Source organism: Zosterops lateralis (assembly GCF_965231275.1).
Source record: "Zosterops lateralis genome assembly, chromosome: 10".
In the NCBI taxonomy this organism is placed as follows: Eukaryota; Metazoa; Chordata; class Aves; order Passeriformes; family Zosteropidae; genus Zosterops; species Zosterops lateralis.
This window is the reverse complement of record NC_139770.1, coordinates 15187287-15212848: the sequence shown is the minus strand read 5'-3', so window position 1 is coordinate 15212848 and position 25562 is coordinate 15187287. Positions and strand designations below refer to the sequence as shown.

The 25562-nt window shown below is 38.7% G+C and overlaps 1 protein-coding gene across 1 annotated transcript; it reads left to right on the top strand.

Moving 5' to 3' along the window:
* Positions 1-57: 57 nt before the first annotated feature.
* GRK7 (G protein-coupled receptor kinase 7) lies at positions 58-23541 on the top strand. The gene is made up of 4 exons (XM_083868508.1): positions 58-2820; positions 3576-4013; positions 17687-17958; positions 21948-23541. Exons 1-4 carry the CDS (start codon positions 2218-2220, stop codon positions 22288-22290), a joined length of 1656 nt encoding a protein of 551 aa, XP_083724634.1. The 5' UTR covers positions 58-2217; the 3' UTR covers positions 22291-23541.
* The last annotated feature ends 2021 nt before the right edge of the window (positions 23542-25562 follow it).

Below are 25562 nucleotides of genomic sequence, written 5' to 3'. Positions count from 1 at the left end.
AACTAAAAGATTAATGCTGATCTACTTTTCTCCAGTGTTTAATAAATGCTGAGCAGATTTGGATAAGTCAGCAAGCAAATCTCAAAAGTGACTGGAGTAATGAGTATATGTTGAATGATCATATTGTTTGATTTTGCTTTTCATGAAGTTATGTTATTTTAGAGAAAATTTATGTTCCATAGAAGCTGGGAAAGATTCTAATTAATTGAACAGAATGGTCTTTGGAGCTGTAAACATGTCTATCTTATGCAGGTGCCATAAATATTAGGTATTTTCCTGATTTACTTAGGCATGAATGTACCAATAGCTGGTGTAAGTTTGAGTTCAGCCTTAGGGCCCCAGCTACCAGCCATTTGTCTTGCTGCTCTTTGAGCCATAGTGGTTATTCTGGCCAAACTTAAAAAAGATCCTACTGAATTTTAAGAAATTAAAAGCTTTATTTTTAAAAAACAAACTGGAAATTAAAGCTTTATTACCTCCTGTGATGCCTTTCTCTACCCAGGCTATTTTAGGAATGTGTTGCTGTAGGTCCCATTTTGTGGACAGCCACCAGCAGAATTCCCCACTGCTCCCGTTGGCTCTTTGCAGTGTTGCCCACACTGTTGGCTGCTCTGTTGAGCCCTTTATGTAACCTTCTCCTGCCCTGTGCTTGCTCTCACCTGGCAGAACTGGCCAGGCTTTCAAGTCTCTGCCTTACATTTCCCCTGTTCTCGTGCACACACAGCAGTTTGCAATGGATGGCCCTCTCCATACTCCTAGAAAAACACACCTCCAAGGGAGTTTTGTAGAGTACAAGCATGAATTTTATGTCAAATGGATTCAGTGCGGACAGGATTAAGTGTGTAAAAACAAAACACTGCATGGTTGTAGAGTGGCAAAAAACAGCCAAGAAGAGCTTAACACTTACTATAGGGAGTCTGAAAGGTGCCTGTTATTACTCTTGATGTTTAGTTCTTGTGATTCAGCTCTTCAGCTGGCTCTAAGATGGTAAAAAAAAGAAAAAAGAAACTTGACCTTGACCTCAAGAGTACCATTTGACCCCAGTGTTACTTCTTTTCTTGTTCTCATAATACTTCCTTATATTTAAGGAAAGTTTTAACAGCCAAATCACCTGACCCCACAGCAGAAGGGGGCTTAGCCTAGTGAGTGCCACACACAATTTTTATTCTTTTGAAGGGAAAAAATGCCTCTTGGTAGGCAGCCAGCAAGTGAAGTCAGGTGGAATTTGCCTTCACTTGATTGTAATCAGCTTTGTCCCTTTGTTGATGTCACCTCAGCTATATGCTGTTGCCACCTTCTCATCCAACCACTTTCTGTTATAAAGCTCAGCAGGGAAGATAAACTGGGGCCAAAACAACATATGGAAGTGTCTTGGCAAGATTTGGCTGTTCACTTGAAGTATCTCTTTTTCCTGTGGGTAGGAGAAGTCAGAACGGTGTTGTTTGGTATACATAAGGATCATTATTTTTAGACCAGCGGCAGTTCTTAGCCTCTGCGTGTAATCTGCTCAGACAGAGCCATGCGAGGCAGCAGGGTTTGCGTGAACTGTCTATGGGGCTCAGTCACTGATGTTGAGTGTAACGAGTTTTGGAGGTGTGAATGTTCAAAGCACTGAATAGTGTGGTAGTTTAAAGCTCAACATCTCATGTTCATCTCTGTCAAGGTCTTTTAGGCATAGATTTGTGATAAAAGCTTTTCACAAAACCAGTTGTTAGTCTGCTGGTGTTCGGTGTTGACTGAGGGAGATCCAGGCCTGTTCCTGCTGACTGTGGCCAAAGAGAGTGAATGTATTGCAGCCAGGAATCTCTGCATGTTCCCAGAAGCCTGGCACAGTACATATAGAGGGAATCTTGGTACATTTAAAGGTTATCAGGGCCCATTCTGAAAAACACCAGCTGAACCACGTGCATTTGGTACTGCCAGTGGGAAGGTTTGCCATCCCTAGGATGTCATCCCTCAGCTATACATAGCAAACTCAAAGCTTCTTACAGAGAAACCTCTTACCAGTCACTTTCCACAAATGGTGCCTATACCTAAAGGTACTTAGTGAAAATCCTTGAGAGGTATTTAATGCAAAAGCAGTTAGTCTCTGTGGTGTTTTTCAGAAGCCCTCACACACCACTAGCAGGGAGAAGTGCAGTGCAGCTACAGCTCAGCTCCTGAGCTAGTTACTCATTTTGTCTGAACCAGGCTCTGCCACCCCAAGGGCTTGCCAAGATGTGTGACATGGGGGGGCTCGACAACCTGATTGCCAACACTGCCTACCTCCAGGCAAGGAAGAGTGGAGAAGGAGACACCAAGGAAATGCAAAAGAGGCGTAAGAGCCTCGCACTGCCCAAGATAGAGGACTGCAAAGAGCATAGAGAGTCCATTGCTGGTGATTTTGACAGCATCTGTGAACAGCAGCCCATTGGCAAGAAATTCTTCAGAGACTTCTTAGAGACAGTGCCAGAATATTTGGTAGTTAGGGACTTCCTGGATGAGGTGTCAAACTGGGAGCTGGCAGAGGACAATGTCAAGAACAGTACCTTGGAGAATATTGTCACCAATTTTCTTAAGGAAGGCGCCAAAAGCTATCTGTCTTTCATGAGCTCTGACTTGGTCAGCAAATGCAAAGCAGCTGCTGCAAAAGACTATGAGAACATCATGCAGCTGGCCAAGGAGGAAACCAAAGTATTTGTTAAAGACAAGCCCTTCCAGGACTTCCAGAACAGCCCATTCTATGACAAATTCATCCAATGGAAAGTGTTTGAGAAGCAACCAGTAACCGATAAATACTTCTCTGAGTTCCGAGTGCTGGGTAAAGGTGGCTTTGGAGAGGTAAGAGCTTGTACTTTTAAGGATGTGAGTCATCTCTCCCCTTTCAAGACTAGCAGGTGGGTTTGCAAAGAGCAGTGGATTAAGCCATTGTATGAAGATATGTAAAATGTGCCCCTTCAGATTGCCCATTTTCCAGAAATCAGGCTGGGTTATTTGTACTGTGATAGAGGCTCTTGTTAGTAAAAAGCTACTTTAATGCTTTTATATTCTGTATCTATGCTAGTAAAAAAAGCAGGCTTTTTTACAAATGATAATGTAATAATGTTGCATAATGTTCATGTAGTTAACTATTGGTCTGCTCCTGACATCTTAGCCTCTGCTATCTCACACACTCCCAACTAATTCCTAGCTGCAGTTGAGGGAAAAGCACACACTGGGATCTGTTCCCAAACTACAGTATGGAGGTTTTTTGAGAGTCAACAGTTTAACTGTACAGATGCAATCTTTATATGCTACTTATTCTCATGATTACAAATTTTTTTGTCCTTGTTCCTTTTTATTTGCTAATACATGTCTACTAGTGGCATCCTCAAGAGCCTTTGCATCAGAGCCACAAGCTACTGCTGGTCCAGAACAGAACTGATTGCACACTTGCTTTTCCCTTGTTTTCTGTGGTAGTATACTCTTCACAGAAGTTAGCATCAGCAGCTACTAATAGGCATCAGTGATTCCCCACTTCCTGCCTGTTACTACCCTTGATATTCCAGTCTCTGTGTAAAACTCCTTAGTTACCTTTCCATGTGCATCTTCTCTAGGTTTGTGCCATCCAGGTCAAAAATACTGGCAAGATGTATGCCTGCAAGAAACTGGATAAGAAAAGGTTGAAAAAGAAAAGTGGAGAGAAGATGGCACTGCTGGAGAAAGAGATCCTGGAGCAGGTCAACAGCCCTTTCATAGTCACACTAGCTTACGCCTATGAGACCAAAACCCATCTGTGTCTTGTTATGAGCCTCATGAATGGAGGAGATCTGAAATACCACATCTACAATGTGGGAGAAAGGGGTTTGGAAATGAAAAGGATCATCTTTTACTCAGCTCAGATCACCTGTGGGATTCTGCATCTCCATTCCATCAAAATTTTGTACCGGGATATGAAACCAGAGAATGTCCTCCTGGATGATAATGGGAATTGCAGACTGTCTGATCTTGGATTGGCAGTGCGAGTCAAAGAGGGAAAAAGCATCACTCAGAGGGTGAGTACAAATTCTTTGAACATAGGCAGTGGGAAGTGAAGCTATTTTATTTCTAATGCCTTATGAGTCCAAGACTTAATTCCCCGGAATTGATTCTTTGCTTAAGACCTAATGTAGTTATTTCATTCTGAGAGACAGGTCGTAAGAAGATTTGGTTTATTAACTCTTTAGCTGCTGCATGTGGTAAAAGAACTTCTTTTGCACAGAAACAGTAGAATCTACTTGACCTTTTAAGATAAGCTCTTGAACCAAAGAATTTGGAGAGCTCTGTGCCTTATGGAATATTGCACAGTCAGGGATGTAACAAATTGTTTAATGAACAGCAGTCAAAGATATGACTCCTCTGTATTCCACTTTTGCTCCTAGGAGAATACAATTTCTTACACATTACTCTTAAGTGATGCTACTGATGGTATTGCAAGTGTGCATAATAATAAATGCTGCATAATAAATGACTTCCAACCTTCCTTCCCCTCACAAATTAATTCCTGAAGAAGTTAGCAGACTTGACAGTTTGTAAATGTCCCTGCCTGTCTACATGTGTAGGAAGAAAAAGATGGATGACCAACTGGATTTTGTGTGAATTAGATTGTGCAGCACTTCAGCTATGCCTCTGGTCATCGCAAACTAACCTGGATTTGTAATAAAGTCAGGAGATTTCCACAAGAAATGTGTATTCTTAATACATATTAAGCTTAACTGGTAGCTTAAGTGAAAAAGACATATTTCTCTCAAGGTATCTGGAGCTTAAAGATGTGTATAATGAGAGAATGTGTCTGAAATACACTAAGAATATGAAGAAATGGAAGCAACATTGCAAATGGGTCTATGTTAAAGTCCCCAAGTTTAACATAGAAATTCAGTAGAATTAGAAATTCAGTAGAAGAGAGGACCCACTAAAGGCCTTTTACATCATGTTTGAGTGCACCTCTTTTGATGTTGTTAAATTCAGTAATTTTGAAAGATCTTTTCTTTTCCTGGCAATTGAAGAAGTTTGTACTATGAGTGGTTTTAGTTCTCACTGAAAGAGAATGTGGAAATTGCTGTATCTATAGATAGTAAATAATTAAAAAATTAAACTGCATGGTGTTTTGGATACAAAAATACAGCTTCTGTGGAAGCTAAGGCAAGTTTTTCAGTAGAGCTTATGTGAAATGAGAATGTTGTTTTGTTTGAAAAATGTCATTTTCATCAGTGAACCCAAAGGTATAAACCTTACTGTGCTTTGCAAGTTAGAGAAGATTGCAGTTACTATGATCAGAACAAATAGTTTTGTCAAAGGGCAGTTTTTCTTACTTGTAAATACGTGATGTTTGGCAGAAGGAAAATACCCTCAGAATTAAAGAGTGTCTGTAGCAATACATAACCACTTCTGTTGGTATTAGGGTAGAATCTCAGAGCAATATTAGACAGGGTGGTTGTTCCTCCTCACCTTCTATGACGGCCATCAAATTGCTAATGCCTTTTCTTTTAGGGTTTTTTTTGAAGCTCTACTCACCATTATATGGGTGCTTTTATTAGAGCAAAAACTGCCATGAAGACTGTGCTACGTGATTGTAATGTATTGTAAGGAATTTCAGTTAAAGGCAGTTTTATTCATACATTATGTTGAAATAGGAGATGGAAGAAAAATACTTTTTTTCTGTGTGCATATCATAACTATAAATTAGTAAAATTAATAAGTCCTGTAAATTTTTTGCATGTCTGTAAAATAGTCATATTTGAAAGCTTCTAAAAAATGATATTATCAATATTCAAGTCGTACACAGGAAGACCAAAAAACACGTTTCCAAAACTTAAAATAAGCTTCACCATGTACTCTTGTAATAAAAGAAAAACGGTGCTGTTAAATTAATTTTTGTCTACTAATCATAGTTACATTCTGACTTAAAATTATTTACATTATAGCATGCTTTTTGAGTATGACTGCCAAATTGTTATCACTTAACCAAACCTATACATATCACTTTTTTCACCCAAAGGAATGTATAGCTCCAAGACAGGTTTATCAAATGAAATTTAATCAATTGCACCATTTTGTGGATACGGTTTTATAAGGGCATTTTTATAAGCCAAAGCAGAATATATATTCCTTCCAGGCCAAATCTGTATCGTACTGATATCTTAATGCCTAATATCATAAACCTGTTTCTAGATTTTGGATGGTGAGTTGAACTGGCAATGTAAGGCCTACAATTTTCAGTCACTAATTTGAGATATTACTACTGATCTATAGTATATAACATATGGATTTATCTGTGTATTAATTTCATTAAAGATTGCAAAAAATACACTATTTTAATGAATTCTGAACATTTTGTGCCCTCTCATAGCTGTATAAGCCATTAAAAATTAAACTTGTTCTTTTTTCAAAGCAGAAAAAAATTCCTGTCCTCTCATGTATGAATAAATGCACATCACCCATACGTCAGCTGGAGGATCCATTAATCCCTTTTGTAAATCTCATTAGGTGATTAGGTTATCACATGACACAAGTAATAAGCTTGTTAATGAGTTCCCGTTTTAGACATTTTCCAAGTTTTCATTGAGGGTTTCTGCAAAATTATAATGCTTATGTACTGTTCATCAAAGAAATGTTCTTTGTGGGTAGAAAGGTTCCTTGAACTTTAGATGGATGACTTCAACCTGGTCTTAATAAAAAGTAAAGTGTGTTTATGCTTTAGAAAAAGCATTGTGCAACTGATAATTCAATACTTATGTAATTGAAGAGGTAGCCTTGGTATCCTTTAAGTACTGCCATTACATACACTCCTTTTGAAAGCACTTGTGTGCTCTGTACCAATTGCTCATAACTATTACAGATAAAAGTACCTTGCTTTCAGAAACAGTGCTCCTTACAAAGATCTCGAAAGAGCTGGATACCCAGCCTTCGTTTTCTCCCCCTCTTTTCAATTGCTAAAGCAGCAAGGAGGAACATCCAGCTTTCTGTGTGAATGTACTTTGAACTTAATACTGCAGTTGTCAGTAATCAATACAATAATAATCACAGAATTTAGAAAACTTTAATTTCACTAAGTGTGCTGATTTGCCTTTGTGAAGTGCCAACTGGCCCTAGAATGGAGAAATCACAAAAAAATTAAAATACACAAGTTTGAGTAATAACAGTCTTGAAAATAAAAGTAGAAAACAGTTGAAAGCTACTTACAATGTAATTTTCCTCCATTAAACATACATGGATTATATGGGATCTTCTCATGATAGCTACATGCACCTGTGCAATCTACCAAGAACTATGTCTGTGCACATTTACTCAGGCAGAGCTCGTACTGACATCGCTGGAAACAGAAACAAACTCTTACCCAGTGGTAATAAAACTATTCAGGACTTTAAATGTCATTATGAGTTCCTGTAAATGTGTCTGTTGCATCTGATCTGATGTGTTGATCAGACCCTGCAGGAACTAGTTTGTATCTTAAAATGATGACTTTTTAAATGTTGTTATTTTCTCTGTCTTACGTAATTAGAAGAAATAGACAATAAGGAGAAACTGAGAGCCTGCAAAGATGGCTTTTACACAGGCAAAGTGTACACACTAGATGGATTCTAGCCCTAGGGGGTTTTTGCATGTGACAAAAATGAGGAGCTTCTATCCCAAGTTAATTCCATTTTTCCAGAAGTTAGTGTGTATTTGCTGTTTATTTAGGGAAGAATTTTCTCCCCTTACTGGCTATGGCTTTTGTGAAAAGCAGTTGTGGCATGTAAATTGTGAAGAAGTTTTGTGCAGATGCATGTGAGCCAGAGAGCTTAAATATTGACATAATAACTGTGAAAAATAACATAAACATATTTTTGTAGTATTTATAAAAGTGCATTCATATCTTCAGAGGTTTCAGCCTTCTTCATAGTTTTCCTGTGCTATGTTTTATATATTTGAAGGACATCATAATATTTTTATAGGAAAAACATGTTGTGGTTAAAATCTTACTCAAAATGTCCTTTTGCCCTCCTGTATGTTTGTTTATTATAAGATTCTATTTCTTAGGAAAACACAAGGAAATCTATTTAGATGTTCCTGAAACTTGCAGTTTAATTTCAAGGCAGCTGAAAAGCAAGAGGAGGGTTTAGACTTGTGAAATAAAAAATAACTCAGCAAGCTATTCTACAGTTGACCTTTGTTCATTATCACATGGCATTCTTATTGGATAAGATTCTGTAAAAATTTCTTCTTCCTTTGCACTTTGAAAAATGACAATTCTTCATTTGCTCTGGATTAGAGGAACTTGCTGCTGTTTTGCTTACACATTTTGAAGTATGACATGCAAAATTGACCATGTTTTTACTAGCAGAACATTGTTCTTTAAAATTTGGATAATCGCAGTTGTTATGAAGTGTGTCATCATGCCAGGTGTTTCAGATTCTTTTAATCTCTGATGGGTACTTTACACGATGCAGCCTTACCCACAAAACTCCGTGGGGCCAGTTGGGATCCATGCAGTGGTACTGAGGGAGGAGGCAGAAGTGCTTGCCAAGGCACTTCCCATCATGGCTTTCCCAGCAGTCCCAGAAAACCAAGGAGGTCCCAGCTGGCTGGACATTAGCAAATGTGATGCCCATCCTCAGGAAGGGCTGGAAGGAGGATCCAGGAAACTACCAGCCTGTCAGCCGACCTTGGTGCCACAGAATGTCATAGAGTAGATCGTACTGAATGTGGTCATGCAGCACATACAGGACAACCAGAGGATCAGGCCCAGCCAGTGTGGGTTTAGGAAAGGCAGGTCCTCCCTGACCAGCCTCATCTCCTTCCATGGCAGGATGACCTGCTCTGTGGATGAGGAGGTGGCTGTTGATGTGTCTGTCTTGTCTGTAGTAAAGCCCATGTCACTGTTTCCCACAGCATCTCCTGGAGAACCTGGCTGCTCATGGCTTGCACAGGAGCTCTTTGCTGGGTAAAAATGGGCTGGATGGCCGAGCCCAGGGAGTGCTGGGGGATGGAATTACATCAGCTGGCACCTGGTCCCTGGTGGGGCTCCCCAGAGCTCAGTGCTGGGGCCAGCCCTGTTTTGTGTCCTCATTGATGATCTGGGCAAGGGGATCAAGTGCACTCTCAGCGAGTTCCCAGACAGCACCAAGTTGGGTGGGAATGTGGATGTGCTGGAGGGCAGGAAGGCTCTGCAGGGGCCTCTGGACAGGCTGGATTGATGGGCTGATAGCAGTTCTACAAAGTTCAGTAAGGCAAAGTAGCAGGTCCTGCACCTGGGTCACAACAACCCCCTGCAGACTACAGGCTTGGGGAAGAGTGACTGGAAAGCTGCTCAGTGGGAAAAGGGGGTTGTTGGTCAACAGCTGGATGGAAATGAGCCAGTGTGTGCCTGGGTGGGCAAGAAGGCCAGTGGCATCCTGGCTTATGGCCAGCAGAACCAGGGCAGTTCCCGTGTGCTCCTCATTGGTGAGGCTGCACCTTGAATCCTGAATTCACTTTTGGGCTTCTTACTACCAGAAAGACATTGAGGTGCTGGAGTGTGTCCAGAGAAGGGCAGTGGAGCTGGGAAGGGTCTGGAGCACAAGTCTGGTGAGGAGCAGCTGAGGGAACTAGGGAAAGGAGGCTCAGGGGGACCTCACCATTTTCTACAACTCCCTGACAAGAGGTTGTAGCAAAGTGGGAGTTGGACTCTCCTCCCAGTTAACTAGTGATAGGACAAGAGGAAATGGCCTCAGGTTGTGCTAGGGGATGTTTAGATTGGATATTAGGGAAAGTTTCTTCCTCAGAAGGGTTGTCAAGCACTGGAACAGGCTGCCCAGGGAAGTGGAGTCACCATCCCTGGAGGTGATCCTGAAAAACTGTGTAGATGTGGGGCTTAAGGACACGGTTTAGTGGTGGACTTGGCAGTGTTGGATTAACATTTGGGCTCAATGATCTTAGAATCTTTTCCAAGCTAATTATATGAATGCATGATCATGAGAGGGAAGGAACAAAAATGATTTTGTGGGACCATTCTGAATCCTGCAGTTTTGGATATGGCAGAAAGGATACTGTAGTCATCTCAAATTAAGAGAATGCAATATGTCCCATGAAATACTTTTCCTACCCACAGTGTGCCATCCATTTTTTCTGTCAGGGAATGACATTGGAGCCCTTTCTGATGTAGCACAAGGTCTCAGCATGACTTTTACCATTGTTCCTCATTCAGCTTAATCTGACAGTTAATAAATGCTATAGCATTTTCTATAAAAAGTGTACCTGCTGGAATGATCCCTTGGGTAAAGCATCTAATGGACCACACATTGTCTCATTGTAGTCAAAGATGTTTTTATTTCATTTGATAAGAAATGCAGCATTTGGCTGACACTGTAATTCTTTGAACTTTTGATTTGACAGCTTTGACCAGAAGCGGTATTGCAGAAACATTAAGCTGTGAGATGGTGAGGAATGCAGTACTTCTGTTCTTGCTGGACCACATGTGACATTCCACTTGCTGTCATGAGTAGTTTCAGTTAACAGACATGCAGTTAGTTTTTTTAGGAGACAAAGTAAAATCCTGGAATTGCAGACACATGCAGGTGAAAACTGAGGGCTTGGTTTTGCCCATTGTTCAAGTCTAAAATCTACAAGTGAAAGGTAGCAGGTGGGTAGTTCTTAAAGCAGATATTAAACTGGAGTGTTGTTAAGCTGCAGGACACTCTTGCGAAAAGTCTTGTAGGCTCTACAAATTTATCTAGGTTCAAGGGGAGAGTGGACAATTGATGGAAAAACGTTTCTTTGAGAGAAACCATTTCTGTCTCTGGAAGCCCTTGAACTGCAAATAGTTGGAGTCTAGGAAAGTATAGAGAAGTCTCAACGTACTCCCCGGGCTCTAAAAGACTTCCCTGTATATTCATCTGTTTGAATGTAATTCACAGACAGTGAATTTGCCGTGTGGGCCATTGCTCTGATGCAGCCAGTACCCATCTCCTTGGATTTACATTTTAAAGAATGGTACCTCCAACATCAGTCATAATCCTGAAAGATAAAGTGGATTAAATCCCGTGGATTTCAGTGATCAGCAGTAACTCTCCAGGCCTCATTGACATTTGCACTGCCTAAACTACAGTGGTTGTGCCTACACTGGAGGGCCTCTGCCCTTCCCAGGGCAGCCTGTGGTCCTGTCCCCTCAGTCACAATTGTCACAAAACACAGATTTCTCTTTGATGTCCCTTTTTCTGAGGAAGCAGTCTATGCATGGTGCCATGAGACAGTATTTGCATTCATTATGAGGAGCTTCATAAAATACAGACAGAGCTAAGTAGATGGAGAATTTTCTCCCTTATTAACACTGTTTATGGAATATTCTGTGGTTAATAAATAATGAAACCACAAATATCTCAGAAGTATTATTATTTCTGCATTATAGATGGGAAACAATCAGGAGAAATTTAAAAGGAAATTAAAGGGAAAATCACATTAGGAAGACTAGAGAACCCTTGTAATTCTTGAATTCTAATTATGTGCTTATGACTCTACCAAGTGTTCTGTTTGTCTTAAATGCTCCAGCCTATAATTTCTGATTGCTTCTCTGTCTGCCTTCTGATGTCTTCTGATGACACTTCAGTGAGGTGGGAGTGTTAACAGGTTCTCTCTTCAGTCGGGATCTGAGGCAAAGGTTTACATGTGATCATGCAGGAAGAAAGCGGGGAGCTGCTCTAGAATCCAAAGTTAAAACTGGTGCCCAGTTAATGGATTGTCCTTTCTCAAGCCCTTTATCCCTTTGACTTCCATACAGCATGAATCTAAGCTGAAACCATGTTTTATCTGTGTCTATTTCTCTTCCCAAGGAGGCACACACGCGCATCTCAACTGCACAGACTGGCTTTCTCTTTTGTTGTGCAAATTCCTTCATTTCAGTGATTACTGATAGCCAAGCTTAAAAGATTAAAAACCAATGCTGGATTTTTTTCACTATTCCAGTTGGTGACTTTGAACCCAGCACCATATTTTCTCCTTTTTCTAATATAGCAAAAATCTGTTTTGTCCCTTTTGTGCTTTTGCCTGTGTGGGCTTTTTTTAAAGCACACAGCTTTCCCTATGAAAATTATTTTCTTATGTGAAAATCAAAAAAAGTTTAGTCTTGAATTTTGGGTAAGCATGTAGGATTAAGCTAAGCTAAGGATTCAACTAAGCTCCAATATTGTCTTTCTCATTATCTTCTCCTGCTACTCTGAAGAGTCCTCCTTGTGTTCTTCTGAATCCCAACAATTCATGATGGGCCATCCCATTGGAAGGTCCCTCCCTCTGCTAAGCATTAACAATATGCCAGAATCTTTATTCTGTGTGACTTTCTGGGGTGCCTTTTGCCCTATTTAATTTTATTTTCTTAAAAAAAAAAGAAAAGTTGCCTATTAACTGGGTCAGCTGGTTTCTTGTTACTGTATGAACAAGAAACCACGTATGTGGGGAGAAACTGTGGAGAAACTGCAATTCTGTGTAACTCATTTAAATTACACTCTGTTCCTCCTCACAGCGACTCTTGAGAGAAGAATTAAGATGGTGAAGTGAGTGACAGAGGCAGATCAGTGTTGTTCTCCACATCTAGGGCCTGTCAGCTTGTGTGCAGGGAAGAGATTTCTGTGGTCTGTTCCTGCATTCCTGCAGGGTCTATTAAGGCCATTGCTGAAGGAGCGGAGGAACAGCTGGACAAGAGAACAAAGCAGGCAGTGGCACCCCTTGGAGGAAGGAAGGACCGAGCCCCAGGAAACAGCTGATGGAGCTAAACTCAGCTTGTTTTTTTTCCTCTGTTCAACAGTTCTTGTGCCATGGCAAACAAAAGATAGACATTCTGATTTGCTTTACTGTTTGGTTTGTTATATCAATTGAGTTTGTTTTGCAGAGATCTGTGGGAAAAGGTAGCAAGGATCTAAATCCCGTTCCTCCCCATTTGCCTGTTCCTGTGCTGCTGAAAGCTCCAGAGAGTTCTCTCCCTCTCTTGCCTGCACCTGCTGGAAGCTGGCACAGGGGCAGTGTTGAAGGGGCTGGACGGCAGTCAGAGGGACTGGTTCTGCTCCGAGCTCTGCTGTGCCAAGTGCCCTTTGACTATGCTGGGATCTGAGTGCACTAAGTGCTTCTCAGGATCACATCTTGAATTACTAAAAGATTATAATTATGTGACCTTTGAAAAATTTATGCAGGATCGCATTTCACAAAAGAAACATTTGTATACTTTCAGATGAGTCATTTCTACTATGCACTGTCAAATCACACTCAAAGCAATAATTCCACTCAACAGAACTTCTTTGCTAATGTAGCCAAGGGCAGCATTTGGTCATTACATTTTAGAGGATTACTGAAAAATTGTCTTTTGGGTTGTTCTCAAGATACTGAAATAAAGGGAAAATAGATCTATGAACCCTTTTCAGAAGCGGGTCAATTAAAAGTTAATTGAAATATAATGACTATTTTTATAATTCAATCAGCATTTGCAAGTAAGGCATCCTGCTTATCAGAAAAGACAATATTAGAGGGAGAGCAAGCAAAATGTAGCTAGTGTTGTACTGACTACACTTCAAAAAGTCCCGTGCCTCTACAATGGCAGAAGATTTCTGGCTCTAGTAAAAAGCTGGGATAATATAGCATTCTTTGTCTTCTTTGTGATATTTTTATTTATTGTGTCCCTTTATTGTTTCCAGGTCGGTGAAGGTGTAATATTATGTGTTCTTGTCTCTGTAAGATCACTTGATTAGTTAACACATATGTTCAAATGGTTCCTTGTGTTACCAGGAATTATACAGGAAAGAAGAGAATAAAGCGCTTGGTCTCAGTCAAAACCTCTAGTAGTGTAGAGTTGACAACAAAGGAATTAACTTTGAGTATGAGGTTTTTATTTTCTCTTTCCATTAAAAGAGTGAAATTTATCCATGTAAAGTAAGATCTAGTAAGAAAAAGTGGATTTCAGTTAGTATACAGCTTCTGAATTTACTTATAAACTGTACTGAATGAAAACATCTTCAAAATCATTCAAACCTAGTAATTTTTTGTGTGATAGACATATGAGTATCCCATACTTGGAGATACCTGTTCTGAGGCATGGTCAGATTATTCTAATTGAATTAAATATCCAATACCAGCCCGTGGGAAATAAATGCCTTCAAAAAATAATGCATTTATCTTTTGTGGTAGCTTTTAATTTCTTTGCTTTCTGTCGTTTTGGTTTTTTTTTCATTTTTGCACTAGAATATAGTTTATACTAGAATATAGTTTTGCATCAGAATATAGTTCTGTATACTTATTTACTCCACAGCCTGCCAAGAGTTATTTACTTTCATTCACTTCTGCTTTGAGAATCAGTGGATACATTTTCCACCTAAAACATTATTTTTTTGCTGCTCAAGATTTCACTGCTAGTGAGAGTTGTACAGTTTAAAAACTCCCTTCACAAAAACTTCTGTTTTACCTCCTTAGAGAAACCTCTCCTGAGGTTATTGAGGCTGCTTTTCCTGTTGCCGTAGGATCTCTTTTCCTGGAAAGATGATCTGATTTTTACATCTTGTTCTCCATAATGATTAGGGATGTTAGGTATTACCTTCCCTCTAATGCTGCCTACTCTCCAAAGATAGAATTAAATCTTCATTTGAAGGATCCGTGTTCATCCAGGTGCTCAATAATTCCTTTTTTTTTTGTGTGTGTGTTCTCTAATACAGGCTTTAGCATCTTTCTTCCCAAATGATTTTGCCAAAACTACACATATATAGAAATAGGTGGAAAATACTAAAATTTAAAGCTCTTTTCTTCCTTTCTTCAAATTCCTGTTTTGATAAAAATAGAGATTTATGTATTTCTCCCCCTTATTATTTTTCTTCCCCTTAAAAATCCCTGTTCGCTACTTGAGAAATGTGTTTGCTTCTGCTATATAATTGTTGTATTTTAGTAGGTTTTAACTCTTGAATCTTGTGAGATTAGGTTTAGATTCCTGCTTCTTAGCCTATTCCTTCATTGTGAATAGAAGGAAAGCTTCAGGGTTGGGAGAGATTTGTTTTTAGATTCAAGTTTGGATGAAATTCTATGAGAAAACCAGCTCTCATGAAATTCTGAATTGAAATGGTTTGGCATATGAGAGGAATGATACTTTTCTAAGACTTCCTCAGATGGAGTTGGATTAACTCAGTAACAGCTCAAGATTTCAGTGCCACTAATTTAGAATGTTGAAGTTTAGTTCTTGTTTACATTTAAGCTCATCCACAGCCTGTCACTTTAGTCTGAAGGGAGGCTGTTGTTGCTCCATTCCATTTTCTGTTAAGCTGTGGTTGTGCTGTCTTCTTGGTTTGTGGTGATGGCCTTGCTTTCTCTGTTCTTGAGAAACACCAGCACCATATCAAAGCATGGTGTTCTTCCAGATGGTGTGTCCTGCTGGAGGGTATGTTGAAAATGCCTATGGAAGAGACTGAAGTTACTTGGCAACTACTTCTTTAAAAAAACCACTGCAAGAGAAAACACAAGTGGAAGGAAAGAGGCGGTCTGAAAGGAGCTGCCTTGAGACACATCTGTGACAGTAGATTTCTGACTTTTCATGTCAGATGTATCCAGGTTCTCTATGATGATGCTAAGTTGCAGCAAAGTAATCTCTTATCAGAAAGACCATATTGTGCTGTCAGGGCATATTTTGATGATAATGTGACTCAATAGTTCTTCAAGGCATTAGTGCCCCAGCTTCATCTCAGTAAAAAGAAGAATGTTTATTGCTTCCCAGAAGGAGAAAAAAAAAAGAAAAGAAAGAAAATTCCAGAAACCTATTTAGAACTGTGTTTACTAATCCACAGTGAGCTCTGTGTGCAAGCTTTTGTATAAAAATTTTTCTGCTACTTTCAACCTCTCCTCTCCTTCCAGGTTTTTCTGAAGCCAGATGGATCTGGGGTCTGTGGTCCATGTTTTGAGTATTTGTCCCCTTCCCTGAACAGAACAGTAATCATAACTAAAAATGTAATACTGTCAGGGTATCTATCTCTCAATATTTTTAGTTAGAAAAACCCAGTGCAATCAGTACAAATTGCCTGTGGGATGATGTCAGTGCCCTTGCTGCTCCTCTGTACTTCTGTGGCTTTAGCGAGGGAGGCAACTGTTCACTTTTTTTAACCTTTCCTTTTGCTTTCAACCTGACTGATATTTTTGTTCTTCTCATCTCATTTCTGTTTTTCAACCATATGGAAGATTTTGCTCTATATCCTTAATAGTAAAAAAAAAAAAAAAAAAAAAAAAAAAAATTACAAAGAGAGAAAATAAAGTGGATTTAATTTTCTGTCTGTTAGGTTTATGTTTTAATTGATGCTAAAATGTTCCCTCTTGCACACATTGTTTACAGTAGAGACATTATATGTCATAATGTGTAGTGACACAAGCTGAAGTTCGTGGGGAGACCTGATTTGGAAGCACGGTGCCTAAATTTGTAAAAATCTAACCCCATAAAATAAAATTCATCTGTTGAGCTGTGCTTTTTATAAATACAATTTGTCCAAATGAACCTGTTTCTGACTGTTTTGCTTTGGAGTGAATCTCTGTCACTGATGTATTCTGATAGCAGTAATAATGACCATCTTGAGTAAGCTTTAGTGGGCTTTTGCACAGACACGGGGTTTTTTTATTTTAAATTGTTATACTGGTAATACATCAGTCCCAGTATGTAAAAAAGATGTGAGAGGTTCAAGCAACTTTTGACATGGTTATCACTGTTAGCTGCTTCTGGTAAATACATATAATTAAAGCATGAGACACAGTAGTAAATGTGAGTTCAGCTGAGAAAATGCTGTTGCAATTGAAATCCCACGTCCTCAGTCATGTAACAGTGCAGCAGAGAGAGCTGATCCCTTCACTTCCCTCCCAGGTGAGTCAGCTCCCTGGGGACAGAGGCAGCAGGAGCTATTTCAGACATTGCAGCCTGTCCCCCAGGGGGAAAGTGGCAGGCCTGGGTTGGGAAGAAAGCAGGCAGATGCCCCTCTCAAAGAGTGGCCATTTCTTCTCTCAGAGAAGGGGCCATTAGTTCTGTAAATAGTCTTTATTCAGGCATCTTTTTTTAGTTGAGAAGTATGAATTTGTTCCTTCGCCCAAATGTGTGTAATTTATGAATTATAATTTTTATAGGTTTACTTTCCTACAGTGGTTTTTAAGAGTTTTTCTTGGCCCTTGGTGGTAGAACATTTATCCAGAAACCAAGAGGGAGGTGGCTGAGAACTTCCTCATTGCAACTTAGCTACTGGCTTGAAAATTTTCTCACTGGCAGCAGAGCCCTGTGTTGGACCATTTATAGCCATTGCACAGTGATTGTTTTGCCTGATTTTTGTATTTTTAAAAATCTTTTCAAACTGATTGCTATTTGTGTTTACACAACAAAACTAAGAATATCTTCAACAAAAAAAGAATAAAATGGAGGAAGAAAGCAAGCTAGCCACGAATTTAAAAATAAACCACTTCCAAGTAGAAATTGCACTGACATTTCACCTTTGAAAAGCATATTTAAGACAGTTTTCCTATGTGCCAAGATGTTTAAAAAGAGATATGGTCCATGTGCTAAAAAAGTTATACCTCACAGTTTCTAGATCAAAAAAAAAGGTCAGAGTTTCTAGATACAAAATATATCAGTAGAATTACTAATATTTTGGAAGAATTGTAGACTAGTCTGTTTGTTTGTATGCATTTCACTACTGACATTGTAAATGTAAATTGTATAGTAAATCTGTCTGTGTGTTTGCAATAGGCTGGTACAAATGGTTACATGGCTCCAGAAATCCTGAAGGAAGAGGACTACAGCTATCCCGTGGACTGGTTTGCTATGGGGTGCACTATTTATGAGATGGTTGCTGGGCGAACACCATTCAAGGATTACAAAGAAAAGGTCAATAAGGATGAGGTTAGAAGAAGAACTCTGGAAGATGAGGTGAAATTTGAACATGCCGGCTTCACAGAGGAAGCAAAAGATATTTGCAAGCTGTTTTTGGCCAAGAAAAAAGAGGACCGTTTAGGAAGCAGGTATGCCTTCTCCATCTCAGTACAACAGAGATTAAAGCTGCAAACAATATAGTTATTTTACTTATTGCACAAAATGGGTTAGATCTTCACTTTCTGCAGAGTAATGAATTTTCCCTTTCACTTCTAGGAAGAAAGAGGTGGAAAGTTTTGAAGTTAATATGGATGTAAGGAATGTTGTTGCAATAGTGTGATCATCTGTCCTCACTCTATATGACTCATAGGAGTTGCCTTCTTGTTACTTTCTGTGTTAGACTCTATATAGTTGTGGGAGGAAGGGTCAAAAGGGGGTTTTCTTATGCATTCTTTGCTAAAGATAAAGGATATTCCAGTGGATACCTGCATCCCTGCTAGTGCAGACTGAGTGCAGAACATTAGGCTGTATTGCTTACTGGAATGATGTGGGCAGAAATCCAAATCTGCAATGTGGATGGATTCTTTTCCCTGCAGATATCTAATTTGCAAAGCTGCGTCATTGGCTTCTTACTGAAGAGATCTTAACCCCTCTGCTCTGCTCAAGTGCTTTAAAAAAAATGCTTTAGAAGTTCTGGTCATCCTGACTCATCCCAGGGAGAAGAAGAATATTTGGCACAAATTCCTGTAAAGCAAAACATTTATGGGCCCTTCAGAGGTGGCTTTGGGTTGATGAAGAATGGTAGATATGTCTGTGACTTAGCAGTTTCAAGGAACTGTTCAATAAGAAGAGAATTGCAAAGCTAAACCTTGTAATGTTTAACTTGTAATAGCTCTGATATGTGTGTTTGTGTGTATAAATAATAGAGTGCATTTCTAATTAGACAGATGGCAGATCTACATTTGCAATAGAGACAAATTAAAGAAATATAATAAAAATGTAAAAAATTAATAGGAAACCAGTAATACCTATCTTTAGAATGGACCATGATTTGAATCATCTGTGAATACAATTGTACGTATCAGGTGCTTTTCAGGTCTAAAGGTGGAATAGACAAAGGATCTCACTGAATCAATGCGTAGATAGTCTTCTAAATTTATATTTCATAACAGTGTGGAACAGTTTTTCAAAATGTTAGGCAAACATTTGCCTGAAAGAATTAACTCTTAATGAAAGATAATAGATTATAAATACACATATTCTTAATATTCTATTGCTGAATGAAGACAGCTATGCTTGTGCCTGATTAATTTTCCCAGCAACTGTGCCAGGCAGCAGAAAAAAGTTATTTTCAGCAGCACATGGGAGTATGTGCAATACAAAATCTATATTATTTTACTATGTTTTAAAAGCTTACTTTAAAAGTAAATTTAACACAAAAACATTCAGAGCACTCTAACTTAAAGTCAGCATACTTTGCAGACATGTGGACTCACAGCACTTTGTGAAGTAAATAAATTTCAAAGTAGGGGAAAATGAAATTTAGAAATTGTCAGTGACTTGGTTAAGTTTGTTCATCAAGTCTGAAACACAACCAGCAGCAGACAATTCACTTACTGTAACCATATCACCTTTTCCAGATGTTCCATAACTTCTCTGCAAAATGAGAAATGTATACAGAAAGGTTACAACCCATAGTATTTTTAATTTTCTGCTGTTTAAGATACCTTTCCTCTGATGTGCCATAGTTAGAGAAGCCAAACAATAGGATGTATACCCTGAGCATGATATAGAATAAAAGCCTGCACGTACCTCTTAAACGGGGTGATACTATTCAGGACAGCTGTGTGTTATGTAAAGATTAGTACTGTAATTCTCCTAAGGACAACAAGAGCTTGGGTTATCCACAGCAGTGCCTGTTGCATAAGTTAAAGCTGCTCAAAGACAGCTTTATTTTGTACACCTGACCTTTTAAAACACTCCACTCTTCTATTGAAGGTGTGATTTCACTTGCTAACTCTGGAAAGATGTAACCCCTTCTCTCCACTCATGCTTTTTGAGATTGATATCTCAAATCTCAAACCTGTAAAGTGATTTTTTTTTAATGGAAGAATACAAAATTGACCAACTTCATGTGAGTTCATTTGCTCTTCCTATTTAAGTTACATAAAAATGCAGTTCACAGAGGATGGGCTCAAGTTCATCTCCAGCTAGTTGGAAGATGTCTCAGTTCCAGTAGATGGCATTCATGTAGCTTTACATTTTTTAACTTTTTATGGTTTCAGGAGGAAGAGCACTGCAGTAATCCATTTTGAAGCCTCCACCAGCTTCTAGTGCTTTTTGGTTTGTGTTACAGAAAGGAAAAGCAAAGTAAAGGGAGATTTTTGCAAGTGCATCTGCCCAGTCAGCACTACTGGCTCACCAGTGTCCCAGGACACCAGTTAATTTGAACAGCAGCTGAAATGCATTTCAGGCTAACAGCGAATGTGAATAAATCATGTCAGGTTGCTCGAGTACTTGGTTATCACTGTCTAGGTAAGATAGGAGATGATTTTGCAAGCCTATGGATATGCAGAAGTCAAGATCCTTAATCTGTACATTCATAATCTGTTGAGGTTGAAAACAATATTTTTCATTGCCCAGCATGCCTGGATGGCAGCATCCATCATTCTTCAGGCTATGGCATCCTGGTCATTCATGGTGGTGTAGAGTGGATAGTGGCTGGTGGTGGCTTGCTCAGAGGAGCTGGGCAGCAGAGGTGCAAAGTGACAATTTTCTGTCAAGGGGCTGAAAAGAGCAGCTGGTGGTTTCATCTCTGCTGTGCCCAGGGAGCACCAAGGCAGGCCAGAAGCACAGCAGGGCAGCATGAGGAACAGGCAGTAGTGCCAAGCTGGATGAGCTGTTCTCCATGCATGGAAATTAAGATGTAAAAAAATAAAGATTTTTCCATAATCACACAAATCTGCTTCTATATGGTGTTTCTGTACATTTCCAAAGATAAAAAGACTTGCCAAAGGTTTGCCTTACATTTTATTCATAGAACATTGTCTAGAAATACATGAGGGCTTACACTTTACTAAGTTTGATTTTGTAAGGAGGTTGGAAAAGAAAAAAACAATGTCTTGGGAACAACCATTTTCTGAGGCCAAAACGCAGACAAATTTGGTTTTCCTATGTTACTGTTTTCAAGAGCAGTGTACCCATGAATACATTAAACAAAGAATGCATAGGTGTGCAAAAAACAGTGCTTCTCTCTGTTCCTCCTTTCTCCATAATTCTAAATTCAGACTTTGCATGCCTTGGCACTACAGGCACAGTTCAAAAGCTGTGGTCTTTGGTCATGCTTCAACAAGCACACATTTGAAGCTTGGATGATTTTTATCACCAGAAAATATCCCACAAGTCTCTCTCTAGGTCTACAATTCACTAGTTCTTTTACAGCTGAAGCTCTCCCTGAAGTCTGCAGTTGTTTTTTGTAAGATTTATTTAACTTAAGCATTTACAATTATTTAGTCCTTTCTGGTTTTTATTATTGGATTTTAACTATATTAATAAAGGATTTTGTTTGTGACAGTGGCACACATTTGTCACCAGCTTCCTATTCAGACTATTGCTGCTCAGAATCAGTCTTTAGATGTATTAACCCAATATATCCCATTCTAGAGTTTAATACGTATTCTTACCCTATAGTACAGATACTTTATCCTATAAATAGAGAGCCAGTCACTGAACTTCCCTTGTGGGACAGTAAATCCTATACTGCCCCTCCCCACCCTGCTGTAAGTTCAGTTCTGGTGGAAGTGTAGCTTTGGATGGGGTATCCGAGATGCAGCACTCTGCAGCTCCTGCCTGGCACCTTGCCTGGGCTGATTCACCCTGAAAGGTGCAGGAAGGAGTAATGGGATCAGAATGTGTTCAGCTTCTCGGCTTACGATGTGCAATGCAGTGTTCCTTGGTTAGGAAAATAGGAATTGTGTTGCATGGTATCTATATACCTAGGTATAGATATAGATAAATAGGGGTGTATGTATATATATATATATATATATATAAAGTACTGTTGTGTACAAAACACAGACACCCCTGTTTCGCTTTGAGAGCAAAACACACTGATGGACAAGCTTTTGCTTTATTGCAGGAATGAAGATGATGACCCAAGAAAACACAACTTCTTCAAAACGATAAATTTCCACCGGTTAGAGGCAAACCTTATTGACCCTCCATTTGTGCCAGATCCATCAGTTGTCTATGCCAAAGATGTTGCAGACATTGCTGACTTCTCTGAAATACGAGGAATTGAGTTTGATGACAAAGACAAGAAGTTCTTCAAAAAGTTTGCGACAGGTGCTGTCCCTATACCCTGGCAGGAAGAAATCATTGAAACAGGACTCTTTGACGAACTGAACGATCCCAACAGAGTAGTTTCTGGAAGTTATGCAAACGGAGGGGAAGCTAAGTCAGGAGTTTGTTTGTTGTTGTAATTATATCATTACCAAAAAGAGTAGAAACCACCTCAGAACTTTCCATATTCTGACTCTGTTTCAGAAATTCGGTACATCTGTTTGAGAAGAGCCAGCCACTGTAATGTGACATTGACAGGCTATGTAGGACCACCAGCTGAATAGACTGTATTATTTTCCTTTCCTCTAAGAAAGGAGATATTTTTGTGTTACTGGAGATGTATCAAATGAAGAACCATATTTCTCCAAGAAGCTTAGAATAGAAATTCTGAAATACAAAAAGCAGTGATAGAGTGAAGAGGCAACAGCTTCTGAAAATGACTGATTACTGTTTTGAATACAATGATTTGTTGGTTTTCTTTTTTTTTTTCTTGTTATTTCTACTAACATTTCCTCTTTGTTCTACAGTTTTCAGGAAGGATTTTTTAATTTTCAAGTAATCTTGGACAGTGGAGCTCATATACCCTGTCAAACTTGGAATCTTACTGGTTAGCCAGTCTGTCTGTTAAATTCTGTTAGGTTTTGGGTGGTTTATTGTAATATGTTCAAATTGTCCTAAGATATAAAGAAAGCTCTAAGTATCACTTGGAAATAAAAAAAAACAGGATCAAACTCTTTGCAAAAGTGACTTCAATGAAGTGAAGATAAGATTTCATCAAATTAATGGAATAAAGCATTAATTTATTATCATTAAGTGTAATCTTACAAGTGATAATACTATATACAAAGAAAATGAATTTATAAGTAAGTACACATTCTTTCTGACAATTTTAAACTTATGTCAGATTTCTTGATGATTTTTCTGTATTTTGGTGATAAATTAAGCTACAGATAGACCGAAGCAATTTGTAATTGACTTTTTACAAGACATTTATTTCAGTGTAATATAGATTTTAATTCAAGTTGCAAAATGCATTATACTATTAAGTGATGTAATGGTGAAAAGGTTATGTATGCAAGTTCAAATGTTTATTGATTCTCATGCAAATTTTGAAGTGTTTTTATTTTTCAATTCTACGGCAACCTAAATTGAACTACTTGGGAATATTGCTATGAATACTTGCTACTGGTGAAGTGTATTACTCGTGAGATGCCTCCTGCTGATTTTCTGTGGTAAGAAAATAGGCAGTTGTTCTTTGCACAACTTCTAAACCTGATCCTGCACATGCTGGTCACTGTCATCTATCCAGCCATAATTTCCATTGACTAAAGTGGAAGTGGAAACTACTTCATTCCTTGGAGTCCTGGAGGCTGCCAATGCCTCATTTTCTGTTTTTCATACAGCAAACCTCCTACTGAACTCAAGGACTTCTTTTAACTAGACACTTAACTCACTGGTCTGTTTTAGAGGAGGAAAACCTGTAGATCCAATGTCTTCTGTACTCAGGTCTGTCATGTGCAGCACAGGGCATTGGTATTTATTTATAACCTAATAGCACATTCCAAACTCTTAAATTTTAAATACTGTAAGTGTTTTAGTCACAGCTGAGTAATACATTGGTAATACTTTGTGTTGTTCTGAGTAGAAAAAGAATTGCTCTTTTTTCCTTTTAAATTTGCTTTTCCGGTGTTTTATATACTTAATATTCAAATGAAAAATCAAGAATAGTGTTACTTAGGATTAGTGGGTAATTCTGTTCATGAATTATGAGCATAAAATTGTCTGCCTTTTGAATGGAGACTTTCTGTCAAATAATTTAAAACAATATAAGCTGAATTCTGACTTGGTCTTTTAATTGAGAAGGATAATCCTGAAAGATGGTGAAAAGCAGAGGAAGTTGAGAGAAGAGTGATGTCCTGGCACAGATTTACAAGACTGCTTCCACTATTGACATCCATTGATTTTATTTCTCATTGCTCCCACCTGCAGAAAGCCCTCACAGTAGTAATAAATACATTAGGCTAGTATATTTAAGAAACCAAGAGCGAAAACTTTATTATTATATACTTTAAAAAAAAAAAAAACACACACAAGTGACACAAAAACCACTTGATTACAGCTTGAAGAGACCTGTTAGTGACAGTGACATAAAACTTCTGTCCTGAATTGGTATACCTCAAGTCCATAGAAATGCTGTTTCAAAAATCCTTCAGAGCCATAAAGCAGCACTCTGAAATGGCTGTAAGTTTTCCAGTGCATAACTGAGTTTTAAGTTGCCATTTAGAAAGAAGTTATGTATAGACAGAACCAGAATTTAATGTTGTGTTAGAATCAGATATTCCCAGTGATATTGGGTGCTGCAAGGCTGCATTTTTCAAGATGTCTTGCAATACTGTGATCTGTGAATTTGGTACACCATGTATGCATATCATTGGATTATTTAGTTTTTAGAAATTTTGTGGTGTCACTAATCCCAACAGGATGTGCATCAGTGAGATCCATAATGTTAAGTGTTTCATGAATCATTCAGAGTAATCATTCAGAAGTCTCATAATGCACAGTTTGGCACTGTGTATGACAGAGAAGAATGTGTTGTTTTGAGTATTATTTTTATTTTTCTAAAATTCTCTTTTGACAACATGGGCAACATCTATTTTCACCATGGAGAGGAAGCAGTACAAAGATTATTTCTGTATTCCTGTTAGCACTTTCAGTGAGTCTTTAAAAAATATTTTCCAGTTTTTTTAAGGAATCTGTAAAATACTTGGTTCTTTTCTTCTTCCTGCTACTGTGAAGTTCCTTGTTCAACTTTCAGGAGCAAAGTTATTTTAACAATCTGCTTCACCTTAACAAAAAAAGTCAGCAATCCCAAAAGATTTACATATTCAATGAATTGTCTTACTGCAACCAAAGATGCTACTCATGTGAGTAAACTTAAATGTATATGCAAGTGTTGCAAGAGCAGGGCCCAAGTCAAAAGTATTAATCAGGTTACTGGATGTTTATGATAGAAAATGAGGGATGACTTTGGGGGAGGAAAATTACCATGTGGTTGTGGAATATTTGAGTTGTGGCAAAAGGAAATTATGTAATTTGAAACTGCAATTTTTCTAGCTGTCTCCCTTTATGCTGCTTTGCCAGTGTTGTGGTGTCTCACTTGGCTGCTTCATTTTCCAGCAGATAAGATGCATTTGAGTGCTCATATAATCTTAAAAACTAAATTATGAACTCTATTGAATTAAATGCCATCTGTGACAGCTTACAGGGTGCCCTGTCCACTCTGCAGGCATTGTACTAACAGTGCTGTCTTTCCTGCCCTGTTTTATTCAGTCCGGCTGTTGGAAATGTTTGGCAATTCTAACTGTAGCAGGTTAAAATGTGAGATTCATAGCTTGATGTGTTCTTATACGAA